The sequence below is a fragment of the Lethenteron reissneri genome, chromosome 55, assembly GCF_015708825.2.
Source record: "Lethenteron reissneri isolate LAM-NWPU_2019-01 chromosome 55, ASM1570882v1, whole genome shotgun sequence".
NCBI classification, from domain to species: domain Eukaryota; kingdom Metazoa; phylum Chordata; class Hyperoartia; order Petromyzontiformes; family Petromyzontidae; genus Lethenteron; species Lethenteron reissneri.
This window is the reverse complement of record NC_083833.1, coordinates 8362864-8389798: the sequence shown is the minus strand read 5'-3', so window position 1 is coordinate 8389798 and position 26935 is coordinate 8362864. Positions and strand designations below refer to the sequence as shown.

At 50.9% G+C, this 26935-nt stretch overlaps 1 protein-coding gene across 2 annotated transcripts in view; it reads left to right on the top strand.

The window, feature by feature from the left end:
* LOC133356827 (sodium- and chloride-dependent GABA transporter 3-like) overlaps positions 1 to 26935 on the top strand; it is a 75984-nt gene that overhangs the window by 11808 nt on the left and 37241 nt on the right. For both annotated transcript variants that reach the window (XR_009756901.1, XM_061574541.1), the window contains exons 2-6: positions 9947 to 10244; positions 18743 to 18877; positions 19483 to 19623; positions 25576 to 25672; positions 26322 to 26454. Coding sequence is in view for 1 of the 2 variants with exons in the window: in XM_061574541.1 (XP_061430525.1) it covers positions 9953 to 10244; positions 18743 to 18877; positions 19483 to 19623; positions 25576 to 25672; positions 26322 to 26454 (798 nt within the window). In the remaining variant the exon portion in view is untranslated. The remainder of the gene's footprint in view (positions 1 to 9946; positions 10245 to 18742; positions 18878 to 19482; positions 19624 to 25575; positions 25673 to 26321; positions 26455 to 26935) is intronic.

Below are 26935 nucleotides of genomic sequence, written 5' to 3'. Positions count from 1 at the left end.
ATAACAAATATTTTAATAGCTTCAAAAAGTCTAAGAGTTTCCACTCGTTCGCCATCGTTGTCAACGCGTGACCTGGAATCTTCTCCAGGTGGTCTCCAGAGCCCGGAGGAGGCACATTTATTGTGGTGTTGTTTGAAATTCTCCGGAGTGTAAACATTTTTGAAGCAGCCTGTACATCCACGTACCCGTGGCACCACATCACGGGGAGGGGGGTAGAGTCAGATGTGCAAAAGCTCAGCAAACGGGGGTGGGGGGCGGGGGAGAGGATCATTGATTTATTTTAGCAGGTAAGGTCTACTGAGCTATGCACGGCTCTTTTTCAGAAGCGACCTGGCCATCACGGATGACAACTCAGCCAAGTGGCTTATCGTCGTGTGGAAATGTACAGCAGCCAAATACTCCAAACGGGCGATGTGGATTCTAAAAGTGGCAGGAAAACCCAGAGGACCTGGAGAAAAATCAATGCGATCCCGGAGGGAGAGACACGCAAACTACACATATACAGAAAGGCGTCAGGGTCGGGATCGAACCCACGACCTCCTGCATACCAGGCGAGGTAGTTAACATCTCCTAGCCACCGTGATGAAGAATGAGAGAGAGAGACATGCAAATTCCAAACATACAACAGACATCAGGTTCGGGATAAAATCTAAGACATTCTGCATACCAGGCGAGGTAGTTAACATTTCCGAGCCACCGTGATGAAGAATGAGATAGAGAGAGAGAGAGACGCAAATTCCAAATATACAACATACGTCAGGTTCGGGATAAAATCTAAGACCTCCTGCATACCAGGCGAGGTAGTTAACATCTCTAGATTTGAAACTTTTGTGATTGCAAGGATTCATATTCTTTGTTTTTTTCTGTAAAGTCACGTAGGTAAAAACATTTAATTAATAAAAGTAAAATAAAATAAAAATCACGACGTTTCGGAGGCAACACAAGTTCCATCTTTAATTTTTTTTACCTACGTGACTTTACCAAAAAAACCTAAGAATAGTTACCATCTCGCCACCGTGGAGCTCTAAGATGCGCAGGCAACGGAGTGGAATCAGGGATGGAAGTCCTCCCTGAGACGGGCAAAGAGGAGGGCACGGTCGGAAATAATAAAATAATAAGAATAAAACATAATAAAATAATTCTCACGACGTTTCGGCCACAACGCAAGCAGCCGTCCTCAGGTGAAGACCAGGTCTGTCGGGGAGACAGCGTCTGAATGTTGGGAGACAGCGTCATGTTGGTCTTCACCTGAGGACGGCTACTTGTGTTGTGGCCGAAACGTCGTGAGAATTATTTTATTACGTTTTATTTTTATTATTTTATTATTTCCATTCTACGTGACTTTACCGAAAGAACCAAGAAGATGAATCCCTGCAGTCACGAAAGCTTGAAATCGAAATTTAGGAAGGCACGGCTCAAGATGAGCAGCAGTAAGAGAGAGAACGAGGAGGAGGAGGAGACAGAAGAGAAAATGACTGCGCCGAGATGTTCGGGATGATGAGAGGTCGGTGTCGATGAGAGGTTGAGGGAGGAGTGAGCGAGAAGAGAGAAGTAGCGAGCAGAAGTGAGCGGTGTGGAGGAGGGAGCGGTGTCTGTTTTCACAGGGGGCGGGGCGAGGAATTCAGAGTGGGGGTGGCCACACAGACCAATATGTCACGTGAACAGAACGTGGCCAATCCGTTACTAGTACAACACACCGGTGTGTTGGTCTGGCTGCCGCCTGATGATGCTAGTTGTTCTCAGATTGTAAATATTTTGGGTTTGCTCTCCAACACACCGGTGTGCTGGACTAGTAACGAATTGGCCACGTTCTGTTTACGTGACAAACCTTACTAATTGGCTGTGTCGGGTCGTGGCGGGTTTAACGGCACATTTATATTTAAGCGATCTAACCCATTCTAGATTTGAAGCTTTCGTGACTGCAAGGATTCATACTCTTAGTTTTTTCGGTAAAGTCACGTGGGTAATAAAATGAAATTAAAATTAATAAAAATAAAATAATAAAAATCACGACGTTTCGGAGGCAACACAAGTTTCCGTCTTTAGGTGGGACCGTCACAGCCAGATTTGCTGTATCAAGTGAGGCAGGGATTCCAAGATGCAAGCTCTTAAATACAAGTTAAGGGGGAGGGGGGTGAGCTTATCAGAATGTGGTAGCCAATGAATGGAACGTATTGGGAGGGGGGGGGGGCGTGGCTAAAAGAGGTGTACGTAGACGTGACTTTACCGAAAAAACTAAGAGTACGATCTAACCCACACAAAAATAAAACCTGTACTTTAGAAGTCACGTGATTTGCAGGAGGCTTGAGCTGACTTACATCGACGTTGTATTCGTGAGCATGGCAACATGTTTAGGAGCAAAATTCCAACGTCTGCTCACCGCGAGAGAGCTTCAGGAGAGAGTTGGTGTGGTTCTGCTATTGAAGGAGAACATACGATGTAGTGATTTAAAGCTTTCGTGACTGCAGGGATTCATCTTCTTGGTTCTTTCGGTAAAGTTACGTATAAGGGAAATAATAAAATAAAATAAAAAAAACATAATAAAATAATTCTCACGACGTTTCGGCCACGTCGTGAGAATTATTGTATTATGTTTTATTAAATCCTTTATATTAAGTTCACTTGCTTGCTTGCTTGCGCGCTTACGACCGTGCAAATCTTTCGGTCGTTTTTTAACCCACTTCCCGTGATCCAATCGAGCTGACATTTTGCACACAGACTCGTTGTGCGTGACAATTTATTTTCGTGAATTTTTTTTTCCTAAATTTGCCACTTTTTAGGAAAAAATTTTTCATATTTAATTTAAAATACCAATGTGATAAAAATGAAACTCTTACTCAAGAAAAACAGAAATTAATAATAAAATAAAACCGATGCCACGCATATAAAGGATTTATAGTGAAAAACTTTGTTTTTACGGGTAAATTTGTATAATTATTTTATTATTTCCCTTCTACGTGACTTTACCGAAAGAACCAAGAAGATACGATGTCGCGGTTTACTCTGTGGTCCCATCGTTTCGCTAGCATGGCCACGGTGGACTCGTTACATCTTGTACTCTTAGTTTTTTCGGTAAAGTTGCGTAGGTAAAAAATGAAATAAAAATTAATAAAAATAAAATAATTATAAAATCACGACGGCGCACAAACACGCCCATGTCTCGGTGCACTTTGTGCACCTCGTGCTCTCTTTTAGCCCCGCCTCCCTTCCCGATTCGTTCCATTCATTGGCTACCACATTCTGAACAGGACCCTGCGGGGTGGGCTGGTAGGAATAATACTTAGTACCGGTACAGAGATATCGACCGGGTATAGAGGAGTTAAAGAAAAAATTACTGTATTCTAGTGTAACGTTAATTAAAAGTGTTTGTTTTGACAAGAAACGCTGTGAGATTTAAAGACTCGTAGTCTTTCATTTCCAACACCACCCTCAACACCACCCCTCCCACGGACGGACGGACGGACGGACGGACGGACACATTAATCTATTGGTGGTCTGGTCCACTTCGTTCCTACCAGTATAAGCTCCCCCCCTCTCCTCCCCCTTAACTTGTATTTAAGAACTTGCATCTTGGAATCCCTCCCTCACTTGATGCAGCAAATCTGGCTGTGACGGTCCCACCTGATGACGGAGACTTGTGTTGCCTCCGAAACGTCGTCGTGATTTTTATTATTATTATTTTATTTTTATTAATTTAAATTTCATTTTTTACCTACGTGATTTTACCGAAAAAACTAAGAGTATGAATGCTTGCAGTCAAATCTATCATCTTTAAATCTTCCAATGGTGAAGGAGACGCCGCGCATCGGCCTGCTGATGGTGTCTTCGAGGAGGGATTCTAGAAAGCCAGGAGGAGGTGCCATGATGTTCGAGTCTCGAATGAGGAGGTGGTTGTTATGATTATTGTGGACGTCCACGTTGTTCCACTATTGCTCGCCACTATGCTCTTCTGGACCGTGGTTGAGATTCTCGGATGGGTGAAAGCAGCAACAGCAGCAGCAGCATCGATCCCGTAAGGCGGATCGGTGGCGAGAAACATTGTTGTGGTCGATTGTAGTTGTGCTTTTTGTAAGAAAAATGTGTCAACCCGTTTACAGTTTTGTGCGAGGTCTCCGCGGAATTTGGTGCCAGAATGTTCACCGGAACTGGCAGCTCGGGGAATAGTGCCGGATTATCATCGTAGCAAAAGTAGCTACAGATGTAGTAGCTACTACACGTGTAGTAGCTACTACACGTGTAGTAGCTACTACATCTGTAGCTACTACACGTGTAGTAGCTACAGATGTAGTAGCTACTACACGTGTAGCTACTACACGTGTAGTAGCTACACGTGTAGTAGCTACTACATCTGTAGTAGCTACTACACGTGTAGCTACTACACGTGTAGTAGCTACACGTGTAGTAGCTACTACATCTGTAGTAGCTACTACACGTGTAGCTACTACACGTGTAGTAGCTACTACACGTGTAGTAGCTACTACACGTGTAGTAGCTACTACACGTGTAGTAGCTACTACACGTGTAGTAGCTACACGTGTAGTAGCTACTACAGATGTAGTAGCTACTACACGTGTAGCTACTACACGTGTAGTAGCTACTACACGTGTAGCTACTACACGTGTAGTAGCTACAGATGTAGTAGCTACTACACGTGTAGTAGCTACTACACGTGTAGTAGCTACACGTGTAGTAGCTACTACAGATGTAGTAGCTACTACACGTGTAGCTACTACACGTGTAGTAGCTACTACACGTGTAGCTACTACACGTGTAGTAGCTACAGATGTAGTAGCTACTACACGTGTAGTAGCTACTACACGTGTAGTAGCTACACGTGTAGTAGCTACTACAGATGTAGTAGCTACTACACGTGTAGCTACTACACGTGTAGTAGCTACACGTGTAGTAGCTACACGTGTAGTAGCTACTACACGTGTAGTAGCTACACGTGTAGTAGCTACAGATGTAGTAGCTACTACACGTGTAGTAGCTACTACACGTGTAGCTACTACACGTGTAGTAGCTACACGTGTAGTAGCTACAGATGTAGTAGCTACAGATGTAGTAGCTACAGATGTAGTAGCTACTACACGTGTAGTAGCTACACGTGTAGTAGCTACACGTGTAGTAGCTACAGATGTAGTAGCTACAGATGTAGTAGCTACTACACGTGTAGTAGCTACACGTGTAGTAGCTACACGTGTAGTAGCTACAAATGTAGTAGCTACACGTGTAGTAGCTACAAATGTAGTAGCTACACGTGTAGTAGCTACAAATGTAGTAGCTACACGTGTAGTAGCTACAAATGTAGTAGCTACACGTGTAGTAGCTACAGATGTAGTAGCTACACGTGTAGTAGCTACACGTGTAGTAGCTACTACACGTGTAGTAGCTACTACACGTGTAGTAGCTACACGTGTAGTAGCTACACGTGTAGTAGCTACAGATGTAGTAGCTACTACACGTGTAGTAGCTACACGTGTAGTAGCTACAGATGTAGTAGCTACTACACGTGTAGTAGCTACTACACGTGTAGTAGCTACTACACGTGTAGTAGCTACTACACGTGTAGTAGCTACACGTGTAGTAGCTACAGATGTAGTAGCTACTACACATGTAGTAGCTACTACACGTGTAGTAGCTACTACACGTGTAGTAGCTACACGTGTAGTAGCTACTACACGTGTAGTAGCTACAAATGTAGTAGCTACACGTGTAGTAGCTACACGTGTAGTAGCTACACGTGTAGTAGCTACAAATGTAGTAGCTACACGTGTAGTAGCTACAAATGTAGTAGCTACACGTGTAGTAGCTACAGATGTAGTAGCTACACGTGTAGTAGCTACACGTGTAGTAGCTACACGTGTAGTAGCTACAGATGTAGTAGCTACTACACGTGTAGTAGCTACACGTGTAGTAGCTACAGATGTAGTAGCTACTACACATGTAGTAGCTACACGTGTAGTAGCTACTACACGTGTAGTAGCTACACGTGTAGTAGCTACTACACGTGTAGTAGCTACAAATGTAGTAGCTACACGTGTAGTAGCTACAGATGTAGTAGCTACACGTGTAGTAGCTACAAATGTAGTAGCTACACGTGTAGTAGCTACAAATGTAGTAGCTACACGTGTTGTAGCTACAAATGTAGTAGCTACACGTGTAGTAGCTACAAATGTAGTAGCTACAAATGTAGTAGCTACACGTGTAGTAGCTACACATGTAGTAGCTACACGTGTTGTAGCTACAAATGTAGTAGCTACACGTGTTGTAGCTACAAATGTAGTAGCTACTACACGTGTAGTAGCTACAAATGTAGTAGCTACAAATGTATTAGCTACAAATGTAGTAGCTGCACGTGTAGTAGCTGCACGTGTAGTAGCTACAAATGTAGTAGCTACAAATGTAGTAGCTACAAATGTAGTAGCTGCACGTGTAGTAGCTACAAATGTAGTATCTGCACGTGTAGTAGCTACAAATGTAGTAGCTGCACGTGTTGTAGCTACAAATGTAGTAGCTACACGTGTAGTAGCTACACGTGTAGTAGCTACAAATGTAGTAGCTGCACGTGTAGTAGCTACAAATGTAGTAGCTACACGTGTAGTAGCTACAAATGTAGTAGCTACACGTGTAGTAGCTACAAATGTAGTAGCTGCACGTGTAGTAGCTACAAATGTAGTAGCTGCACGTGTAGTAGCTACAAATGTAGTAGCTACAAATGTAGTAGCTGCACGTGTAGTAGCTACAAATGTAGTAGCTACAAATGTAGTAGCTGCACGTATAGTAGCTGCACGTGTAGTAGCTACAAATATAGTAGCTGCACGTGTAGTAGCTACAAGTGTGGTAGCTGCAAGTGTGGTAGCTGCACGTGTGGTAGCTGCACGTGTGGTAGCTGCACCACGTGCGGTAGCTGCACCACGTGCGGTAGCTGCACCACGTGCGGTAGCTGCACCACGTGCGGTAGCTGCACCACGTGCGGTAGCTGCACCACGTGCAGTAGCTGCACCACGTGCAGTAGCTGCACCACGTGCAGTAGCTGCAACACGTGCAGTAGCTGCAACACGTGTAGTAGCTACGGGCCCCGCACTTTCAAGGGCCCTGCGCTAAATCCTTTCAGGCCATCAATTCCGGTTCAACGATTCTGCACTTGCTCTATTAATATAGTACTATACTGCCTTCAACTGTTATGAACGACTGGGTGTTTAAGGTGAGCGATCTGTCGTATTATCTGGCTGTATAGCAAATGAAACATATAATAACTTTACTAGTCAAGTAGAATATTGTCCTTTAATATTTACGTGCGTTTTTTCTCATTTAAGGCCCCTTTGTAACATATGCTACAGCAATAGTTTAATCCGGCACTGCCGGGGATCGACGTCCCCTTTAATGTTTCGGGTTGTGATGCACATCGCGCTATTGAATCGCGAATCTGGCAGCATTGTGTACGAGCTCCTGGACCAGCTTGGAGCGCAAGTGACTCTGCCGCTGAGCGCTTCATCGGTGAGAGGAGGGTGGCAGTTCGCAGCTGATCAGGCTGTTCCTGTAAGTTTCTGTAGCAGGGCGACTCTTGATTTTGGCCTTTTCACAGATCCGTTTTGTGTGGGGATTGAAGGTCACGGTTCTGTCCACGATAACCCCCCAGTGGTGTCACAGAGCACCGCGTGGCATCTGCTGCATTGTCGTTTCGAGATTTACAGACGAGAGCGGAGGGATTCAGAGTCGGGGTGGCACCGGGGGTAGTCACGTGATTCACGGGAGGTCTGAGCTGATCTCGATAGAGAGATGGAGATTAGCACGGTTTGCTAGGTACGGCGCGAAAGAAGTTCAACATGCTGGGGGGGGATTCAAGGTTGGGGTGGCCACACGGAAGCCGATCTATATAGAAGGGTATTAAGGTGTGGGGGGGGGGGGGCGGTTGGGAATTGGATGTGGCGGTGTGATTCACGTCCACCGCAGCTTATGGCAGTGGTTCTCATGTTTATTGTAGCCCCCCCTCCCACTCCCCACCCCCCCGATCACCAAGATGACACCGCGGGTAACGGGGAGAATTTTGCTGAGCGACTCCTCTAATTAGCAAGCAGCTTCAGGGCGTCACGGTGGCTAGGAGATGTTAACTACCTCGCCTGGTATACAGGAGGTCGTGGGTTCGATCCCGACCCTGACGCCTGCTGCTGTATATTTGGAGTTTGCGTGTCTCTCTCTCATCATCGTCACGATGGCTAGGAGATGTTAACTACCTCGCCTGGTCTACAGGAGGTCGTGGGTTCGATGTAGACCCTGACGCCTGCTGTATATTGGGAGTGTGCGTGTCTTTCTTCCCAAGGGCCGCGTGGATTTTCCCCGGGTCCTCCGGGTTTTCCTTCCACATTGAGGATCAACATCACGCGTTTAGACTACTTGGCTGCTCTAAATGTCCACGTGATGATGATGGTGATATCAACCACTTCCTCGATAGCCAGGTCGCTTCTGGAAAAAAAAAAATCTACGTAGCTCAGTGAGACCCTGCCTGGTAAAATAAGAAAACTAGTTTCATAAAAAGATATAGTTTTTAGTTTTTAACAGTTTAGCTTCGCTATGCATTAGGGGTAAACTGGCGGATAATCGCGGATTATAGGAGTGGACAGGGTCGGACGTGAGATGAGTTCCCCTGTGCAGGGCAAACAGCGGCACTCAAACCTACACGCGGTGCGATGACCTTCCGATACGACTCCACGTGTCACTCAATCCTGATGGGTCGTCGGATGTTTAAACTGAGATCCCCCGTGTAGCCTGTGACAGACTGTTGGGGCAAGCGCCGTTAGCGAGCGAGCACCTACGAAGGCCGGCACGGCACGCGAGGCGGCACCACGCTCGGCCGCCTTTGTCTCCCCAGTGGCGATGTTTAAACACCGCGCCAGGTACTCATTTGAGGCTGAGTCGACCTAGGGAGAGGCCCCATGACCGGTTCAGGTAATCATCACTGGTGTTGGTGGCCGTGAGCGGGAATTGTCGGGTTCACGCCTGTGACATACACACACACCTGTGACACACACACACCTGTGATACACACACACACATACCTGTGACACACACACACACCTGTGACATACACACACCCCTGTGACACACACCTGTAACACACACACACCTGTGACACACACACACCTGTAACACACACACCTGTGACACACACACCCTGTGACACACACACACCTGTGACACACACACCTGTGACACACACACACCTGTGATACACACACACCAGTAACACACACACACCTGTGACACACACACACCTGTAACACACACACCTGTAACACACACACCTGTGACACACACACCTGTGACACACTCACACACACACACCTGTGACACACACACCTGTGACAAAGATAAAGATCCCCATATAGCCTGGAACAGACTGTTGGGGCAAGTGCTGTTAGTGAGCACCTATGAAGGCCGGAACGGTACACGAGGGGGTGGGTGGCCAGCACCACTCCCGACTGCCTTTGTCTCCCTAGTGGTGATGTTTACACACCTAACCAGGTACTCATTTGAGGCTGAATCGACCTAGGGGAAGCCCGGGACCGGTTCAGATAATCGTCACTGGTGTTGGCCGTGAGCGGGAATCGAACTTGGGTCGCTGGGTTCATAGCACAGCGCGCTAACTGCTACACTATCGCTCCTCACACCTGTGACACACACACACTCACACACACACATCTGTGACACACACACACCTGTGACACACACACACACACCTGTGACACACTCACTATGACACACACACACACCTGTGATACACACACACCTGTGATACACACACGCACCTGTGACACACACACACCTGTGACACACACACACATACGCACCTGTGACACACACACACATTCACACACACACACCTCTGCAATACGTCACACACCCTCACCCATGATGCCAACCCCCCACCCCTCACCCCCCACAGCTCACCATGGCCCCCCAAAAGGGCACCCAGCCCGCGGCCGTCAACGGCAAATCTGGGGACGGCGCCGCGGGGGGCAGTGGCGTGGTTGTTGCTCCGGGGGGGGTCGCCCAGGGGGGGGACGGCGAGCTCGGCATGGACCCCTGCGGGGAGGCGGGGGCGCTGGAGCCCCCCGCGAGGAAGTTAAAGGAGCGCGGCCACTGGAACAACAAGGTCGAGTTCGTGCTGTCCGTGGCCGGGGAGATCATCGGCCTGGGAAACGTGTGGCGCTTCCCGTACCTGTGCTACAAGAACGGCGGCGGTGAGCGCTCCCCGCCGCAGGTGTGCGTGAGAGTGTGAGAGAGAGTGTGTCAGGGAGAGTGTGTGAGGGGTAGTGTGTCAGGGAGAGAGTGAGAGAGAGAGTGTGTGAGAGAGTGTGCGTGAGAGTGTGAGAGAGAGTGTGAGTGAGAGAGTGAGGAAGAGAGTGTCAGGGAGAGTGTGCATGAGAGAGTGTGAGAGAGTGTGCGTGAGAGAGTGTGAGAGAGAGTGTGTCAGGGAGAGTGTGAGGGAGAGAGTCTGAGTGAGAGTGTGTCAGGGAGAGAGAGTGAGAGAGTGTGTGAGAGAGTGTGAGAGAGAGAGAGTGTGCGTGTGTGTGTGTGTGTGTGAGAGAGTGTGCGTGAGAGAGTGTGTCAGGGAGAGTGTGTCAGGGAGAGAGTGTGAGTGTGTGAGTGAGAGAGTGTGAGTGAGAGTGTGAGTGAGAGAGTGTGCGTGAGAGAGTGAGCGAGAGTGTGTGAGAGAGTGTGAGTGAGAGAGTGTGAGTGAGAGTGTGAGTGAGAGAGTGTGAGTGAGAGAGTGTGAGTGAGAGTGTGAGTGAGAGTGTGAGTGAGAGAGCGCGGGAGAGTGTGAGTGAGAGAGCGCGGGAGAGTGTGAGTGAGAGAGTGTGAGTGTGAGAGCGTGTGAGAGAGTGTGAGAGTGTGCGTGAGAGAGTGAGCGAGAGTGTGTGCGTGAGAGAGTGAGGGAGAGCGTGAGAGAGTGTGAGTGTGAGAGCGTGTGAGAGAGTGAGAGAGTGTGAGGGAGAGAGTGAGTGAGAGTGTACGTGAGAGTGAGAGAATGTGAGTGAGAGAGTGTCAGTGATAGTGTGAGTGTGAGAGTATCAGGGAGAGAGTGTGAGGGAGAGTGTGAGAGAGTAAGAGAGTGAGTGAGAGTGTCAGCGAGAGTGTGAGGGAGAGTGTGAGAGAGTAAGAGAGTGTGAGTGAGAGATTGTGGGAGCGTGAGAGAGTTGAGTAAGTGTGAGCGAGTGTGTATTCACGTGCATGAGAGTACGAGTTGTGTGTGCGAGTAAAAGTGTGTTCAGTATGCGAGACTGTGCTCGCCTTCTGCAGACAGGTGGCTCACAACCTGGAATTTTCGATTCTAGATTTGAAGCTTTCGTGACTGCAAGGATTCATACTCTTAATTCTTTCGGTAAAGTCACGTAGGTAAAAAATGAAATTAAAATTAATAAAAATGAAACAATGAAAATCACGACGTTTCGGAGGCAACACAAGTCTCCGTCATCAGGTGGTACCGTCACAGCCAGATTAGCTGAATCAGCTAATCTGGCTGTGACGGTGTGAGAGAGTGTGAGGCTGAATCAGCTAACCACCTGATGACGGAGACTTGTGTTAACTCCGAAACGTCGTGATTTTCATTGTTTTATTTTGTATTAATTTTTATTTCATTTTTTGCCCACGGAATTTTCGTCTTCAAATAGTGATTGGGGGTTGACTCAGCCCATCACCCCTCTCTCCCTCGGGGGTGAATAAAATACGTACCACTTTGTGGGGGAAGTGAACAGTGGGTTTGAGCAATGACCAGACTCGTCCCTGCCACAACAATGTGGAATTTCCACCGCCGGCTCTGCGGGGCTGCAAACAGGAGGCGAGCATCTGGGCTGCAGGAAATCGCTTTGAGTATCAAATGGCGGCTGCTGGTGTTGTTGTTGTTATTGTTGTTATTGTTGTTCTTGTTGTTATTGTTGTTGTTGCGGCGTGTGAGTGAGTGCTATATCTGTGAGCGTGGATTTGTTTGATAGCACTTGCCCTCCCACAGGCTAACATCAGTGACAATTACCTCAACTGGTCCTGGGCCTGTTCCCCTAGGTCGACTCAGCCTCAAATGAGTACCCGGTGCGATATGTAAACATCGACACTCGGGGAGACAAAGGCGGTCGGGTGTGGTGCTTGCCACCCATCACCTCATAGGTGCTGCTGCTCGCTAACAGCACTTGTCCCAAAAGTTTAGGATCGTTAGTGGGTCACCTCACAGTACAATTTAACTACTAAACTAATTTTTATTTTATTTTACCAGGTAAGGGTCACCCTTAGCTATGTTATAGCTCTTTTTCAGAAGCGACCCTGGCTCTCACAAATGACAGCTCAACGAAAGTCTCGAATCATCATCATCATTTAAATCCTGTACATTGTTTGTTAGGTAACAGAACAACTCTATATGGAGATTGTATCGAGACATAGACACCTCGTGGTGACGTACTGGAAGTGAGCAGCAGCCATCACCCCCTCGTACCCCCCCTCACACCCCCCCTCTCATCCCCTCTCACCACCCCCCTCTCATCCCCTCACACCCCCCCTCTCATCCCCTCACACCCCCCCTCTCATCCCCTCACACCACCCCCTCTCATCCCCTCACACCCCCCCTCACACCCCCCCCCCTCACACCCCCCTCACACCCCTCCCCTTACACCCCCCCCTCACACCCCCCCTCACACCCCCCCTCTCATCCCCTCTCACCACCCCCTCTCATCCCCTCACACCCCCCTCTCATCCCCTCACACCCCCCCTCTCATCCCCTCACACCACCCCCTGTCATCCCCTCACACCACCCCCTCTCATCCCCTCACACCACCCCCTCTCATCCCCTCACACCATCCCATCTCATCCCCTCACACCACCCCCTGTCATCCCCTCACACCACCCCCTCTCATCCCCTCACACCACCCCCTGTCATCCCCTCACACCATCCCATCTCATCCCCTCACACCACCCCCTCTCATCCCCTCACACCACCCCCTGTCATCCCCTCACACCATCCCATCTCATCCCCTCACACCACCCCCTGTCATCCCCTCACACCACCCCCTCTCATCCCCTCACACCACCCCCTCTCATCTTCTCACACCACCCCCTCTCATCCCCTCACACCACCCCTCTCTCATCCCCTCACACCACCCCCTCTCATCCCCTCACACCACCCCCTCTGATCCCCTCACACCACCCCCTCTCATCCCCTCACACCACCCCCTCTCATCCCCTCACATCACCCCTCTCATCCCCTCACACCCCCCCTCTCATCCCCTCACACCCCCTCTCATCCCCTCACACCACCCCCTCTCATCCCCTCACACCACCCCCTCTCATCCCCTCACACCACCCCCTCTCATCCCCTCACACCACCCTCTCATCCCCTCACACCACCCTCTCATCCCCTCACACCACCCCCTCTCATCCCCTCACACCAACCCCTCTCATCCCCTCACACCACCCCCTCTCATCCCCTCACACCAACCCCTCTCATCCCCTCACACCAACCCCTCTCACCCCCTCACACCACCCTCCTCACACCCCCTCAACCCACCCTCTCATCCCCTCAAACCACCCCCTCTCATCCCCTCACACCACCCCCCTCTCATCCCTCACACCATCCCATCTCATCCCCTCACACCACCCCCTCTCATCCCCTCACACCACCCCATCTCATCCCCTCACACCATCCCATCTCATCCCCTCACACCACCCCCTCTCATCCCCTCACACCATCCCATCTCATCCCCTCACCCCCCCCCTCTCATCCCCTCACACCCCCCCCCTCACACCCCCCTCACACCATCCCATCTCATCCCCTCACACCACCCCCTCTCATCCCCTCACGCCATCCCATCTCATCCCCTCACACCACCCCCTCTCATCCCCTCACACCACCCCCTCTCATCCCCTCACACCATCCCCTCTCCCCCCTCACCCCCCCCTCTCATCCCCTCACACCCCCTCTCATCCCCTCACACCACCCCCTCTCATCCCCTCACACCACCCCCTCTCATCCCCTCACACCACCCTCTCATCCCCTCACACCACCCTCTCATCCCCTCACACCACCCCCTCTCATCCCCTCACACCAACCCCTCTCACCCCCTCACACCACCCCCTCTCATCCCCTCACACCATCCCATCTCATCCCCTCACACCACCCCCTCTCATCCCCTCACACCATCCCATCTCATCCCCTCACCCCCCCCCCCCTCTCATCCCCTCACACCCCCCCTCACACCCCCCTCACACCATCCCATCTCATCCCCTCACACCACCCCCTCTCATCCCCTCACACCACCCCCTCTCATCCCCTCACACCACCCCCTCTCATCCCCTCACACCATCCCCTCTCATCCCCTCACCCCCCCCCCTCTCATCCCCTCACACCACCCCCTCTCATCCCCTCTCATCCCCTCACACCATCCTCTCTCACCAACCCCTCTCCCCCTGTCGTGTCACAAAAAGAGCCACAGAATGGGCCCTAAAACAAAAGTGTGTGGGAGTTGGAGCGTGTCTGGGCTGCAGATGACTCCGAGTGTGTGGGAGTGCACCCACGTGTGTGTGTGTGTGTGTCACTCTGTGCGTGTGGGGAGCGGTAGTGTAGTAGCGGCCACCCGAGTTCGATTCCCGCTCACTGAACAACTCCGGTGATTTAATGTCTGGACCGGTCGTGGGCTTCCCCTAGGTCGACTCAGCCTCAGACGAGTACCTGGTGCGATGTGTAAAACGTCGCCACGAGGGAGACAAAGGCGACCGGGCGTGATGCTGGCCACCCATCCCATCCCATCTTGTGCCGTGCCGGCCTTTATTAGTGCTACTCGCTAACGGCACTTGCCCCTTCAGTTTGTTTAGGCTACGTATGCGTGTGTATGTACGTGAGTGTATGTGTGTACATGTGTGTGTGTAAAGTCACGTAGAGTGGAAATAATAAAATAATAAAAATAAAACATAATAAAATAATTCTCACGACGTTTCGGCCACAACGCAAGCAGCCATCCTCAGGCGAAGACCAGGTCTGTCGGGGAGACAGCGTCTGAATGACGCTGTCTCCCCAACATTCGATAAGACAGACAAGAACAGGTCTGTCGATAAGACAGAGACTCTGTCTTCCCGACAGACCTGTTCTTCACCTGATGACGGCTGCTTGCGTTGTGGCCGAAACGTCGTGATAATTATTTTATTATGTTTTATTTTTATTACTTTATTATTTCCATTCTACGTGACTTTACCGAAAGAACCAAGAAGATGAATCCCTGCAGTCACGAAAGCTTTAAATCGAAATGTGTGTGTGTACGTGTGTGTGTGTGTATGTGTGTGTATGTGGGGAGCGGTAGTGTAGCGGTTAGCGCGCTGCGCTATGAACCTGGCGACCCGGGTTCGATTCCCGCTCACGGCCAACACCAGTGACGATTATCTGAACCGGTCCTGGGCCTCCCCTAGGTCGACTCAGCCTTAAATGAGTACCTGGTGCGGTGTGCAAACATCGCCATTGGGGAGACAAAGGCGGTCGGGCGTGGTGCTGGCCACCCACCCCCTCGTGTACCGTTGTGGCCTTCATAGGTGCTCGCTAACAGCACTTGCCCTTACAGTCTGTTAAGGCTGTACAGGGGATCTTTGTCTTTGTTGTGTGTGTATATGTGTGTGTGTGTATATGCGTATGTGTGTGTACACATGTGTGTATGTGTGTCTGGAGACTCCCCGTGGGGAGAGATTTCAGTTCTGTGGCTCCAGCAAATGGGAATTGGTCAGGGCACCTCATGGACGCCCGTCCCCCTCGGGACCTCCGCCTCATTCCTATTCTCGATCTCTCCTCTCCATCATTTTCTGCTAAATGAGATTTTGCTTGGGGGGGGGGGGGGGCTAACGTCTCCCCTCGCAATCCATCGCACTAGAGAGCCCCACCACCACCCACCTCATGTGGCACTGCGGTGGCTGTGAAAGGGCATCACGGAGGTAACCAGCCGAATAACGCCGTCAGTCAGCCTCTGCTGTACCCCAATGGCATTTGCTCACAACAAACCCACCGGCAGCGACATGTCGCACCGGTGGGGCAAGTGTGCTCGGCAGCGGAGGCCTCACTCAGAATCAATCCAGTGGTTGTTATCTTTTCATCGGCTGCCTAACCGCTGTGTGGAAATTGCCTTGGCCGCGTGTCGCTGCACGCAAAATGGATGTCACATCCCCCCCACCACCAATTGCTTGTGGAACGAGGAGCCCTCTAAAGGAAAACCTGTGTCAGGCTAAAACATTGAGGTTGGCCCTGCCTACCATCCATCCTGGGTTTAACCTGCAGGCTGGATTAGAGTATGAGGAGGTCTCAGATCCTTTAAAGATATGGGACACAGTACCCCGATCATTGGTGAGCTCCTCCGACAGGCAAAGGCCGCGTTGGCGGGGTCACGTAGACCTCGTGCCCAGCCACCACGTGCCCAAAGCAGCTTCTGTTTGGTCAGATCGAGGGGGCTAGACGGGCGTGGCGCGGGCTAGAGAAGAGATGGAGTGATGTGGTACAGGAGGATGTGGAGCTGAGTGAACTTGCCGATGACCGGTACCAGCGGTGTCAAGATCGGCCTCTGTGGAGGAGGCTCGTGAAGGACGCTGCTACTGAGCAGTTGGAGGCAGTCGCCCTCCAATGAACTGAAGGGTGAAGGGGCGACGCTCACAACAACGAGCAGAGCAACGGGCGACTAAAACGATGGGAGTTAGCACAGTAGGGGAGCACGGGTTGGTGCATCTTCCAGTCATTTCAGTCAACTCATGGCACCTGGGCCTGTCCCGTAACCTCCTGCTAGCGTCACTTAGCTGCCAATGGTGACTTGTTGTCGTGCTCCTTCATGAGTCTGTGTGTAAGTGGTCATTGCTCGCTAACAGCCCTTGCCCCAACAGTCTGTTAAGGCTATACGGGGGATCTTTGTCTTTATCACCGTATATCTGTTTCTCTCGCTGTCCTCTGTGTCCTCGTTCCGTACATGGTGTTCTTTCTGTCTCTGTGTGTGTATGTGCATGTGTCTATAGCTGCGTCTCCCGCGAGCACACAGGTGTGTTCCTCATCCCCTACGTGGTGCTCTTTGTGTCTGTGTGTGTGTCTCTACACGTGTCTGTGTGTGTGTCTCTACACGTGTCTGTGTGTGTGTCTCTACACGTGTCTGTGTGTGTCTCTACATGTGTCTGTGTGTGTGTCTCTACACGTGTCTGTGTGTGTGTGTCTCTACATGTGTCTGTGTGTGTCTCTACACGTGTCTGTGTTTGTGTCTCTACATGTGTCTGTGTGTGTCTCTACACGTGTCTGTGTGTGTGTGTGTCTCTACATGTGTCTGTGTGTGTCTCTACATGTGTCTGTGTTTGTGTGTGTCTCTACATGTGTCTGTGTGTGTATCTATACGTACCTCTGTGTGGGTGTCTCTACATGTGTCTGTGTTTGTGTGTGTCTCTCTACATGTGTCTGTGTGTGTGTGTCTCTACATGTGTCTGTGTCTGTGTGTGTCTCTACATGTGTCTGTGTGTGTATCTACACGTACCTCTGTGTGGGTGTCTCTACATGTGTCTGTGTTTGTGTGTGTCTCTCTACATGTGTCTGTGTGTGTGTCTCTACATGTGTCTGTGTGTGTCTCTACACGTGTTTGTGTGTGTGTGTCTCTACATGTGTCTGTGTGTGTCTCTACATGTGTCTGTGTTTGTGTGTGTCCCTCTACATGTGTCTGTGTGTGTGTCTCTACATGTGTGTGTCTCTACATGTGTGTGTGTACACGTGTCTGTCTGTGTGTGTGTGTCTCTACACGTGTCTGTGTGTGTATCTACACGTACCTCTGTGTGTGTCTCTACATGTGTCTGTGTTTGTGTGTGTCTCTCTACATGTGTCTGTGTGTGTGTCTCTACATGTGTGTGTCTCTACATGTGTGTGTGTGTGTGTACACGTGTCTGTCTGTGTGTGTGTGTCTCTACACGTGTCTGTGTGTGTATCTACACGTACCTCTGTGTGTGTCTCTACATGTGTCTGTGTTTGTGTGTGTCTCTCTACATGTGTCTGTGTGTGTGTCTCTACATGTGTCTGTGTGTGTCTCTACACGTGTTTGTGTGTGTGTGTCTCTACATGTGTCTGTGTGTGTGTCTCTACATGTGTCTGTGTTTGTGTGTGTCCCTCTACATGTGTCTGTGTGTGTGTCTCTACATGTGTGTGTCTCTACATGTGTGTGTGTGTACACGTGTCTGTCTGTGTGTGTGTCTCTACATGTGTCTGTGTGTGTCTCTACATGTGCCTCTGTGTGTGTCTCTACATGTGTGTGTCTCTACATGTGTGTGTGTTTCTTACACGTGTCTGTGTGTGTGGCCGTACAGGTGCATTCCTCATTCCCTACGTGGTGTTCTTTGTGTCTCTGTGTGTGTCTCTACACGTGTCTGTGTGTGTGGCCGTACAGGTGCATTCCTCATTCCCTACGTGGTGTTCTTTGTGTCTCTGTGTGTGTCTCTACACGTGTCTGTGTGTGTGGCCGTACAGGTGCATTCCTCATTCCCTACGTGGTGTTCTTTGTGTCTCTGTGTGTGTCTCTACACGTGTCTGTGTGTGTGGCCGTACAGGTGCATTCCTCATTCCCTACGTGGTGTTCTTTGTGTCTCTGTGTGTGTCTCTACACGTGTCTGTGTGTGTGGCCGTACAGGTGCATTCCTCATTCCCTACGTGGTGTTCTTTGTGTCTCTGTGTGTGTCTCTACACGTGTCTGTGTGTGTGGCCGTACAGGTGCATTCCTCATTCCCTACGTGGTGTTCTTCGTGGGATGTGGGATCCCCGTCTTCTTCCTGGAGACGGCGCTGGGACAGTTCACGAGCCAGGGCGGCATCACCTGCTGGAGGAAGATCTGCCCTCTCTTCGAGGGTGAGGCTGCGGTGGAGGACATGGTGGAGGTGGCAGACGAGGTGGTGGTGTAGGAGGAGGTAGTGATGGAGGCGGCAGATGAGGTGGTGGTGTAGGAGGAGGTAGTGATGGAAGCGGAGGAGCTGGTGACAGAGGAGGCAGAAGTGGTGGAGGAGGAGGTAGCGGTGGAAGCAGAGGAGGTGGTGGAGGCAAAAGTGGTGGTGGACGAGAAGGAGGAGGTAGTGGTGGAGGAGGCAGAAGTGGTGGTGCTGGAGGAGGAGGTAGCAGAGGGGGTAATGGTGGAGAAGGCAGAAGTGGTGAAGGAGGAGGTAGCAGTGGAAGCGGAGGAGGTGGTGGTGGTGGTGGAGGAGGCAAAAGTGGTGGTGGAGGAGAAGGTTAGTGGTGGACGAACCAGAAGTGGTGGAGGAGCAGATAGTGGTGGAGGAGGCAGAAGTGGTGAAGGAGGAGGTGATGGTGGAGAAGGCACAAGTGGTGGTGGAGGAGGAGGTAGCAGAGGACGCGGAGGAGGTAGTGGCAGAAGTTGTGAAGGAGGTGATGGTGGAGGAGGCAAAAGTGGAGGATGAGGTTGTATTGAGGCGAGCGATCCCCCGTGCCGCTGCGTGCAGGAATCGGATACGCGACCCAGGTGATCGTGGGCTTCCTCAACATGTACTACATCATCATTCTCGCCTGGGCCATCTTCTACCTGTGCTTCGCTATCACGGGCGGCATGCAGTGGTCCTCCTGCAACAACGACTGGAACACGGGTACGGAGACACGCAGAGTGGTGGTGGTGGTGGTAGCTGAGATGTTAATGGTTGTGGTGGTGGTGGAGGTAGCTGAGATGTTAATGGTTGTGGTGGTGTGGATGGTGGTAGCTGAGATGTTAATGGTTGTGGTGGTGTGAATGGTGGTGGAGGTAGCTGAGATGTTAATGGTTGTGGTGGTGTGGATGGTGGTGGAGGTAGCTGAGGTGTTAATGGTTGTGGTGGTGTGGATGGTGGTGGTAGCTGAGATGTTAATGGTTGTGGTGGTGTGGATGGTGGTGGAGGTAGCTGAGATGTTAATGGTTGTGGTGGTGTGGATGGTGGTGGAGGTAGCTGAGATGTTAATGGTTGTGGTGGTGTGGATGGTGGTGGAGGTAGCTGAGATGTTAATGGTTGTGGTGGTGTGGATGGTGGTGGTGGAGGTAGCTGAGATGTTAATGGTTGTGGTGGTGTGGATGGTGGTGGAGGTAGCTGAGATGTTAATGGTTGTGGTGGTGTGGATGGTGGTGGTGGAGGTAGCTGAGATGTTAATGGTTGTGGTGGTGTGGATGGTGGTGGAGGTAGCTGAGATGTTAATGGTTGTGGTGGTGTGGATGGTGGTGGTGGTAGCTGAGATGTTAATGGTTGTGGTGGTGTGGATGGTGGTGTAGGCAGCTGAGATGTTAATGGTTGTGGTGGTGGTGGAGGTAGCTGAGATGTTAATGGTTGTGGTGGTGGTGGTGGAGGTAGCTGAGATGTTAATGGTTGTGGTGGTGTGGATGGTGGTGGAGGCAGCTGAGATGTTAATGGTTGTGGTGGTGTGGATGGTGGTGGAGGCAGCTGAGATGTTAATGGTTGTGGTGGTGGTGGTGGTAGCTGAGATGTTAATGGTTGTGGTGGTGTGGATGGTGGTGGAGGCAGCTGAGATGTTAATGGTTGTGGTGGTAGCTGAGATGTTAATGGTTGTGGTGGTGTGGATGGTGGTGGAGGTAGCTGAGATGTTAATGGTTGTGGTGGTGTGGATGGTGGTGGAGGTAGCTGAGATGTTAATGGTTGTGGTGGTGTGGATGGTGGTGGTGGTAGCTGAGATGTTAATGGTTGTGGTGGTGGTGGTGGTGGAGGTAGCTGAGATGTTAATGGTTGTGGTGGTGTGGATGGTGCTGGAGGCAGCTGAGATGTTAATGGTTGTGGTGGTGTGGATGGTGGTGGTGGTAGCTGAGATGTTAATGGTTGTGGTGGTGTGGATGGTGGTGGAGGCAGCTGAGATGTTAATGGTTGTGGTGGTAGCTGAGATGTTAATGGTTGTGGTGGTGTGGATAGTGGTGGAGGCAGCTGAGATGTTAATGGTTGTGGTGGTGGTGGTGGTGGAGGTAGCTGAGATGTTAATGGTTGTGGTGGTGTGGATGGTGGTGGAGGCAGTTGAGATGTTAATGGTTGTGGTGGTGTGGATGGTGGTGGAGGCAGCTGAGATGTTAATGGTTGTGGTGGTGGTGGTGGTAGCTGAGATGTTAATGGTTGTGGTGGTGTGGATGGTGGTAGAGGCAGCTGAGATGTTAATGGTTGTGGTGGTAGCTGAGATGTTAATGGTTGTGGTGGTGTAGATGGTGGTGGAGGTAGCTGAGATGTTAATGGTTGTGGTGGTGTGGATGGTGGTGGAGGCAGCTGAGATGTTAATGGTTGTGGTGGTGTGGATGGTGGTGGTGGTAGCTGAGATGTTAATGGTTGTGGTGGTGGTGGTAGTGGTGGAGGTAGCTGAGATGTTAATGGTTGTGGTGGTGGTGGAGGTAGCTGAGATGTTAATGGTTGTGGTGGTGTGGATGGTGGTAGCTGAGATGTTAATGGTTGTGGTGGTGTGAATGGTGGTGGAGGTAGCTGAGATGTTAATGGTTGTGGTGGTGTGGATGGTGGTGGAGGTAGCTGAGGTGTTAATGGTTGTGGTGGTGTGGATGGTGGTGGTAGCTGAGATGTTAATGGTTGTGGTGGTGTGGATGGTGGTGGAGGTAGCTGAGATGTTAATGGTTGTGGTGGTGTGGATGGTGGTGGAGGTAGCTGAGATGTTAATGGTTGTGGTGGTGTGGATGGTGGTGGAGGTAGCTGAGATGTTAATGGTTGTGGTGGTGTGGATGGTGGTGGTGGAGGTAGCTGAGATGTTAATGGTTGTGGTGGTGTGGATGGTGGTGGAGGTAGCTGAGATGTTAATGGTTGTGGTGGTGTGGATGGTGGTGGTGGAGGTAGCTGAGATGTTAATGGTTGTGGTGGTGTGGATGGTGGTGGAGGTAGCTGAGATGTTAATGGTTGTGGTGGTGTGGATGGTGGTGGTGGTAGCTGAGATGTTAATGGTTGTGGTGGTGTGGATGGTGGTGTAGGCAGCTGAGATGTTAATGGTTGTGGTGGTGGTGGTGGAGGTAGCTGAGATGTTAATGGTTGTGGTGGTGGTGGTGGAGGTAGCTGAGATGTTAATGGTTGTGGTGGTGTGGATGGTGGTGGAGGCAGCTGAGATGTTAATGGTTGTGGTGGTGTGGATGGTGGTGGAGGCAGCTGAGATGTTAATGGTTGTGGTGGTGGTGGTGGTAGCTGAGATGTTAATGGTTGTGGTGGTGTGGATGGTGGTGGAGGCAGCTGAGATGTTAATGGTTGTGGTGGTAGCTGAGATGTTAATGGTTGTGGTGGTGTGGATGGTGGTGGAGGTAGCTGAGATGTTAATGGTTGTGGTGGTGTGGATGGTGGTGGAGGTAGCTGAGATGTTAATGGTTGTGGTGGTGTGGATGGTGGTGGTGGTAGCTGAGATGTTAATGGTTGTGGTGGTGGTGGTGGTGGAGGTAGCTGAGATGTTAATGGTTGTGGTGGTGTGGATGGTGCTGGAGGCAGCTGAGATGTTAATGGTTGTGGTGGTGTGGATGGTGGTGGTGGTAGCTGAGATGTTAATGGTTGTGGTGGTGTGGATGGTGGTGGAGGCAGCTGAGATGTTAATGGTTGTGGTGGTAGCTGAGATGTTAATGGTTGTGGTGGTGTGGATAGTGGTGGAGGCAGCTGAGATGTTAATGGTTGTGGTGGTGGTGGTGGTGGAGGTAGCTGAGATGTTAATGGTTGTGGTGGTGTGGATGGTGGTGGAGGCAGCTGAGATGTTAATGGTTGTGGTGGTGTGGATGGTGGTGGAGGCAGCTGAGATGTTAATGGTTGTGGTGGTGGTGGTGGTAGCTGAGATGTTAATGGTTGTGGTGGTGTGGATGGTGGTAGAGGCAGCTGAGATGTTAATGGTTGTGGTGGTAGCTGAGATGTTAATGGTTGTGGTGGTGTGGATGGTGGTGGAGGTAGCTGAGATGTTAATGGTTGTGGTGGTGTGGATGGTGGTGGAGGCAGCTGAGATGTTAATGGTTGTGGTGGTGTGGATGGTGGTGGTGGTAGCTGAGATGTTAATGGTTGTGGTGGTGGTGGTAGTGGTGGAGGTAGCTGAGATGTTAATGGTGGTGGTGGTGTGGATGGTGGTGGAGGTAGCTGAGATGTTAGTGGTTGTGGTGGTGTAAATGGTGGTGGAGGTGGAATGCAGTGTTCTCCCTGCAACAATGTTAAAATACCGGTACGGGGCTGTGCGGAGTGCTGGAGGTGTCTCAGATGTTAGGGGTGCTGGTGGAGGAGATGGTGCTTGCGATATTAGTATTGGAAGTTAATTATTGTGGAGGTGGTCGTGGTGGTGGTGAAGATGATGGTGAGGTGGAAAAGGTAGTGGGGTAGGTGTTGGATGGTGATCGAGATGTTGGTGGTGACGTTGGTGGAGAAGGTTGTAGAGCGGGTGATGGAGGTGGTGTTGGAAGTAGTGGTGGTGATGGAGATGGTGAAGAAGGTCGTGGAGATGATGACGGTGATGGCCATGCACGTGACATCTAATCCAGCACTGTGGATGTGAGGGTTGGTGGAACACGCACAGATGTTGTGGAAATCCCCGTGGGGATCGAGGAGCCGTATCGTGGCTCGCCAGGAGAAGCCGAAAATGTGGACCCTACATTATTTTCCATCTGTATGAGATAGAGTGTTTCTCCCACGCACACGAGGGTTTTCTCCCGGTGCTCTAGTTTCTTCCTATATGTAAACGCTCATTCTTTGACCGATAACACCTTCATATGTAGAGAGCTTGGACAATTGTTGGCGCTGGCTCACCGCGTGGCTTCTTTCCCGCTCGTCTGTGGTTCCCTGCTCACACCTCCGAGTCTGTACTCGTTAAAAGTTGAAATTATACGATATATTATGGTGGTGAAGGAGGTTTGTGGTTCAGATATTAGTGGTGGTGGAGGTGGTGGTGGTGGTGGTGTCAAGTACCACTCATATGCGGACGACACTGTTATGTTCACCGCCATCAATTCTCCCAATGCGTCTGGATTTGAGAGGCTCTCGGAATGCACCACTGCCCTGCAACAGTGGTTCTCCGCACACAACCTTGCCCTTAATCTGTCAAAGTCAGTGGCCATCATGTTAGGTACCAGGCAACGTCTCAACTCATCCGCACTCCCAACACACATACACATCTTTGGTCACAGCATCAGGTTCACCGATCACTTCAGCTACCTCGGTGTCATCCTAGATTAAACTTTATCCTTCGACCACCAAATCAATCATATCATCAGTTCATGTAACTTTCACCTGAAGGCTCTCAGACACCAACGTCCTCTCGTCTCCACTGAAACCGCCAACACATTGGCATGTTGCATAGTTGGGTCTCGCCTCGACTATTGCAACTCCGTCCTAGTCCGGACCTCCACTGGCAACCTCAAAAAACTTCAAAGACTACAAAACAACCTGGCACGCATCGTCATTGGCCGCACTCATCCACGTCTCGACTCGCTTGCCTGTCTCCGTGCCCTCCACTGGCTACCCATCGCCAGCAGGGTCACGTACAAGACTGCCTGCTTCTGCCACCATGCCTTCACATCTGCCTGCCCCCCGTACCTCTCTTCATTATTGACGACTTGCATCACGGCACACGGCAGATGCCTGCGCAGCGCGACTCACGACCTCCTCATGATACCAAGATCCAGGATTGTCACGTCTATGCACCGCTTCTTGGTGGCTGCCCCAACAGTCTGGAACGCAATCCCTCTGCACATTTGCAGCATCACCTCAAACGTCTCCTTCAAGAGACACTTAAAAGACACTCACCTCGACAACTACGTGCTTTCGAGTGACTCTGAGCTTGGCTCCACGCCTCTGAGTTGCGGCCATTACATTCGCAAATTTTCACGCGTTATAAACTGCATTATTATTAAGGTGGTGGAGGTGATGGTGAAGGTTGTGGAGAAGGGGGTGTTGAAGGAGGTGTTTGTGGTGTCAGAGGTCTTGATACCGAGGTTGAAACGTTGGTGATGAAGGTGGTAGGAAATGCAGTGGAGGTGGTGAAGGAGTTGCTCATGATGGTGGAGGTAGTAGTGGTGGAGGAGGTGGTGGTGGCGGTGTCGGTAATGAAGGTGGTGGAGATGGTGGGGAGCGGTTAGCGTGCAGTGCTACGAACCCAGCGACCCATGTTCAATTCCCACTCACGACCAACACCATTGACAAATATCTGAACTGGTTATGGGCCTGCCCTAGGACGACTCAGCCTTAATTACCTCTTACAGTGTAGAAACATCAGCATTGGGAAACAAAGGTGGCCGGGCGTGGTGCTGGCCACCCACCCCCTTGTGTGCCGTGCAGGCCTTAATAGGTGCTCGCTAACAGCCCTCGCCCCAACAGTCTGTTAAGGCTATCGGGGAGACCTTTGTCTTTGGGTGAGATTGTGGTGTCGGAGGTGTTTGAGATGGTGGTTGAGATGTTGGTGATGGTGAAGGTGGAGTTGTCGGTTGGAATATTGACGGCTGTGTTGTTGGTGAGTGTGATGGAGGTATTCTAGAAGACGCTGGTTGAGATGACCGTTGGAGGTGGTGATAGCCAAGGTGGAGGTTTTGCTCTGTAAATGACCTTTCTCTGCTGCTCAACCGACCCCAGTGAACTGTCAAGAGTTCCGGGTGAACCTGACGCAGGCCAATGGGACGATCCTCCTGGGGAAGTCCAACGCCACGTCACCCGTCATCGAGTTCTGGGAGTGAGTGGACTCACCCGGTCACTCATCTCACCTGGTTACTCATCTCACCTGGTCACTCATCTCACCTGGTTAGTCATCTCACCTGGTTACTCATCTCACCTGGTTACTCACCTAACAGGGTCACGCATCTCACCTGGTTACTCACCTAACAGGGTCACTCATCTCACCTGGTTACTCATCTCACCCGGTCACTCATCTCACCTGGTTACTCATCTCACCTGGTTACTCATCTCACCTGGTCACTCATCTCACCTGGTTACTCATCTCACCTGGTTACTCACCTAACAGGGTCACGCATCTGTCCTGTCCACTCATCGTCCCAGAAATTTCATCTTAACCGGACACTCATCTCACCCGGACACTCATCTCACCTGGTCATTCAAATCAACTGAACTCTCGTCTTATCTGGTTACTCATCTTACTTGCACTCACCTCACATGGTTACTCATCTCACTTTCTAGTTGCACATCTCACCTGCCGGTCACTCATCTCACCAGGACATTCATCCCAATGCAATATAACGCCACTTTGCAGTGTATAATGTAAGTATATTTTAAATGCACGAAAATTAATTTATGTATTCTCTGTCGTCCTCTTCCATCTTTCTCTGCCCCCACCCCCCACCTCCCCCCCCCCCCCCCACCTCCAGGCGCCGTGTGCTGGGTCTCTCGTCTGGGATCGAGAAGATTGGCTCTCTGCGCTGGGAGCTGGCGCTGTGTCTCCTCGCCGCGTGGATCATTTGCTACTTCTGCATCTGGAAGGGAACCAAGTCCACCGGCAAGGTGCGTGGGCGCCGCTCGCCAGAGACTCCCCCCACCAAAGCCCAACCCCCCCTCAAGGGATGGTGCCGAGCGACCAGCAACATGCGGCACCATCCACAGACAGGGCAGCGAGCTTCGGTAGATCAGACGAGATCATTGCGGGATGCAGTCACCACCGTCCTGGGAGGGTGGTAGCCGCACCTCCAGTCACCACATACGTAAATGTGCACAGTTCGTGTTCTCCGATTACGCGGTCGTAGTTGTTGCGTCCCTGAAGAAGACCGCGCAATGTAAAAATCGCGTTTTGATGAACAATAAAAAATGTCGGGTGCAGCACAGTCCACGATAACGCGTGAGATGCGCACGCAGGCCGCAGAGAAGACTGAGGCACGTGGGTAGCATCTAGCAGCATCCAGCAGCATCCCGCCTTGTTGCGCGATGCTACGCCGAGGCAGCCGTACGACCGCCTATTCCTCCTCTCGCGGCGTACTTCCGTTCACTC